This window comes from Salvelinus sp. IW2-2015, linkage group LG20 (genome assembly GCF_002910315.2).
Source record: "Salvelinus sp. IW2-2015 linkage group LG20, ASM291031v2, whole genome shotgun sequence".
Taxonomy (NCBI): Eukaryota; Metazoa; Chordata; class Actinopteri; order Salmoniformes; family Salmonidae; genus Salvelinus; species Salvelinus sp. IW2-2015.
This window is the reverse complement of record NC_036860.1, coordinates 65170439-65174968: the sequence shown is the minus strand read 5'-3', so window position 1 is coordinate 65174968 and position 4530 is coordinate 65170439. Positions and strand designations below refer to the sequence as shown.

Genomic DNA, 4530 nt, shown 5'->3' with positions numbered 1-4530 from the left:
AAGGCACTGCACACCAGAGGAGGCTGGTGGGAGGAGGTATAGGACGATGGGCTCATTGTAATGGCTAGAATAGAAAGAAATGGAATTGAATCCAACATGTTGTTTACATGTGTTGGATGTGTTATGTACCATTCCATTATTCCARTCCAGTCATTACAATGAGCCTGTCCTCCTATAGCACCTCCCACCAGCCTCCTCTGATGTACACTATCTCTAAGCAGACTGTGTAGGTCACACCATGACMAGCAGGACTCAAGATACCTTGTGGTAATCAGCTTGATTTGCATTCAGAGGGCATTTACAAGTCAAATCTTACCTGTGGGTAAAGTGGGGAAAATATCTGACGCAATGACAAACTGAGCACAGCTCTGAGCTCTACCTGCACTTCTGGTGTTGTCCTTGGGACTTATAGCCTGTTCCCAGATCTGTTTTTTGCTGTCTTGTCACATTCAATAACAACGACCACATAGGAGTTGGCTATACAGCACAAACAGATCTGGAACCAGGCTAGAAGAGATGGCCCCTGTCTGTGATCATTTCAAATGCTCTCCAAACAGAAGGGACAGAATGTAGTGTTACCTGTCTCACTGTCTTTCTGTAGTTCCGGTCTACAGAGTACATTCATTACGTTGCAAACAGCACCTTGTTTCTATAGAGGCCTGTTCATAAAACACTTTTATGTGTCTTTAGATGTCACCCTGAGGAAACAGTCTTATATCACATAGTCCATTAGAGTTTGGGAGAGACTGGGGAGAGGCTCTCTCTCTCTCTCTCTCTGCTCTCTCTCTCTCTGCTCTGAGAGTCCTGCTAGAGGATGGAACACTTATTATTAGGTTACAGATTGTTCACAGTACAATGACTTATAACTAATGTTCTGTTTTCCATGTTAGACCTCACTCAGTGTAGTTTGGGCAGTGCTTGAGATAACTCTTCTTTATAAAGACAAGTAAAAGTGGCCCTGTGAAAAATAATTATAATGTTACTATTTATAAGTCTGTATAATAAACAGTAAAGGTCAAACTAATGTTCAGTAGAGCTTTTCATTGAGCCTCTAGTCTAGAATGTGCCAGCTATTATAAGGAAAAATGTCAAGTCCAAGTGTTTTGTGGGAATCATGACAAGATCCAGCACTGTCTAAAAATAGAGAGCAGCTCCAGTGTTCTAATAAGCTCTGGTGTTCTAATAAGCTCCAGTGTTCTAATAAGCTCCGGTGTTCTAATAAGCTCCGGTGTGTTCTAATAAGCACCGATGTTCTAATAAGCACCGATGTTCTAATAAGCTCCGGTGTTCTAATAAGCTCCGGTGTTCTAATAAGCTCCGGTGTTCTAATAAGCTCRGGTGTTCTAATAAGCTCCGYTGTTCTAATAAGCTCCGGTGTTCTAATAAGCTCCAGTGTTCTAATAAGCTCCAGTGTTCTAATGTTTTAAGTTCTACAATCTATCTCTGATATGGCTCTAGACTCCATTATTATCGTTTGGCTTGATGTGTTGTAGAATCCGTGAAAATGAAGGCCACAAACATATCGTGTTACACACACATAAAGAAAAGTTAAATAAAGGTTGAATAAAAAATAAAAACAAATAAAAACAAACACACACACACCCAGAGGAGGGGTGACACGAGGACCCTCGGTGTGTGTTGGATGWCAGTGTGATATTTTGGGATGGTTGACAGCCAAGGGAAACTGCACCAGGCCAACCCTTCCATTACTCAATCCATCAATCACTCCCAGAGAGCCTGTGGGAAACAGAGCCTATATCCCCAGTGCTACCCTATTCCTTATATAGTGCACTACCTTTGACCCATAGGGCTCCAGTCAAAATAGTGCACTACTGTATATAGGGAATAAGGTGCCATTTAAGACACAACCATAGCCTATATGAGTACAGGCTGAGGTATTGACACTAGGCCAGAAGGAATGAGATGCCACACAAGTAAGTGAAGCCACGCTGCTCTAAAATAGACTGCTGTTACACTGTGGTCGCCAGGGACAACAATGGGAGGTTTGATCCAGACCTGAGCCCAAACACTATTTCAAATCATTTAAAATACTTTATCTGGGCTTGATTGAACTTGCCTGCTGCAATGGAACCAATCGAATATTGCAAAAGKGCAAACCTGGCCTATCTGGCACTCCAATGAGACTGGAGTAAATAATAAAAGTGTTTGAATGATTTCAAATAGTACTTGAACCCATGTGTGGTTTGTTTGGAGAAAAGGTCAATGTTGAGGCAGTAAAAATCCACCTGTCTTCAGACTGGGCCACAACCAGAGTTACATATCAACATAACAGATGTGGCATAGTGTCAGGCAACTCAAGGTAGCCCTGTTCGGTTCCTACTGGAATTGCACATGCTGTGTTATAATCCAGTTTTGTTAGAACTTATTTGGGCCATGTGTTTCCTCAGTGAGTCTTGAGGCAACCTTGATGCGAGAAAATAACCAGAAAGGAGGACTATTACATTATTGATGGGCCTCGCCTCCCATCCCTGGCAATGAGTATCAAAAGGAATATAATATGTCTGCAAAGCTTCAGCAGTACAYTCTGGATCTAAATGACTGTAGTATGATGAGTCTAACCACCCTGATACAGSACAATACACAATACCTCTATGGTTGTTGGACTGGGAGTACTCAATATTTTTTTATTTTACCTTTATTTTACTAGGCAAGTCAGTTAAGAACAAATTCTTATTTACAATGACGGCCTAGGAACAGTGGGTTAACTGCCTTGTTCAGGGGCAGAACAACAGATTTTTACCTTGTCAGCTCAGGGATCCGAGCTAGCAACCTTTCYGTTACTGGCCCAACGCTCTAACCACTAAGATCACTAGGACAACACATGTATTTTGTTAAGAAATATGTACTTCAAAAGTTATATTTAAATACTTCAAGAGTGCAAAAGTGGTGTGACTTGCCCTTATTAATTTCAACTGGGCAAATAGGTCAACCATAAGTAGATTTGGAAAGTGGACTAAAGCATAAATGTTACTCTACTCAAAATATCCGTGCAGCAATAATCCATTGCATAATTGTATTATGCCATCCAGTTGTGGGGATTTAGAAAATGTAAACATGATAGTAAACGATCTCAATATCAACGTGGCCAAATAGGGAGAATTGTGTGGAACGTTCTCTCAACTTTCATGTTCTTTCAAACACGCTAATTTAGCGGCTAGGGGCTGAATTCTGTCTGTGGGTGAGCAAAAAGTGTAGCCTTGCCTAACATTCAACAAATTGCCATTAAAATATGAAAAGTAAAGAACCAAAACATTCAATAGGCTGGTATATTAGGCTATATAAAAAAAGTTTGAACAATTGTAATGAGCTAGATCTGTCCAATACAACCCGTTGTTGAATGTCCTTTGCTTACCTGGCTGTTCTCGTAGAGCCATCACTGACACGGTATAGTGCGCCGTGTCAAAGTATGGAAACATGGACAGACCAGCCAGTCCATGGGACAGTTCGTCCAAATTCAAAACCCTAAACAAATCCATATTTCTGTTACTGTGGAACCCTTCACTTGGAGTGTTCCCTATGTCTAATCCTCGAGGTGTCAATACGCGGCAGACGTCCAACTTCGAGCATCAAAGCAGTCAGTTTGGTTTATCCCCGGTCTGTCCCTGTCTGTTTTGTCTTCCGACCAAAACAGCTGGATCTGACGATTGCGCCAAAAAAAGCAGCCAACAGCTGGTTAGCGGACTTCTGGGGATCTCCGCTGGTCGCTCAGCAACGGCTCCCTATGGGCACCGGATAGGAAATACAAGGACGCGGAATTCCTGKTACTTCGGTCCGCCATTGCTATGATGTGGCAGATCGAGCAAGCCGAGCTCTCTGATTGGGAAATAGTGGGAGGATTAGCCAATCAGAGGTGTGTGTGTCTAGAGTAGAAATGCTACAGGTATAGGACCATTTACAGTCAGAGGACAGGTTCTCGCGCGTGGACACACACACATAGGCAGAGAGTTCATTATTTAGATATACTTAGATCATGGTAATTACCTGAGCAGAAGGGTACAGTTATGCACATGTTATTATCGTTGCGACTGTTTACATGGTAATTACATAGGCAGACCTACTGCTGTATACAGGTGTAAGATCTTAATTTGATCACTCTTTTGTTGCTGAGAATGTTTCTGCAGATGAGTTTCGTGATTTACATAAATTCACAAAAAAAGCCACACTAACACACGGTTATATTAAGAGTATTGCACTTTTAATGCAATTTGTGTAGGCTACCTACTGTAGACTACTTGGCAAAAAGAAAGAGGGGATGCATGTTTTTATGGGGAGGCTTAGTTTGATGGAACAGTACATGAACAAGAACCTACTTTGATCCCGTTTGAGGCTCAACGGACACAACGAACCTACATCATTTGGCCACCAGAGGGCAGCATTGTATAATTATGCTTTCTCTGTTCGTCAGCAATTGGAAATGTATGTGGAAAGCTCGTGCCCAGTACCCAGTGATCTGTAATGCGCAGTAAAGGCCAGTCGATGGAGACAACAGATCAGATACTTGGTGACATT

The 4530-nt window shown here is 42.0% G+C and overlaps 1 protein-coding gene across 1 annotated transcript in view; it reads right to left on the bottom strand.

Moving 5' to 3' along the window:
• Positions 1-3599, bottom strand: part of LOC111981840 (trimeric intracellular cation channel type B) — a 42694-nt gene extending 39095 nt beyond the window's left edge. Inside the window, exon 1 of the mRNA XM_024013304.2 lies at positions 3374-3599. Within this exon, the coding sequence (XP_023869072.1) occupies positions 3374-3497 (124 nt within the window). The 5' untranslated portion in view covers positions 3498-3599. The remainder of the gene's footprint in view (positions 1-3373) is intronic.
• Between the last annotated feature and the right edge of the window lie 931 nt (positions 3600-4530).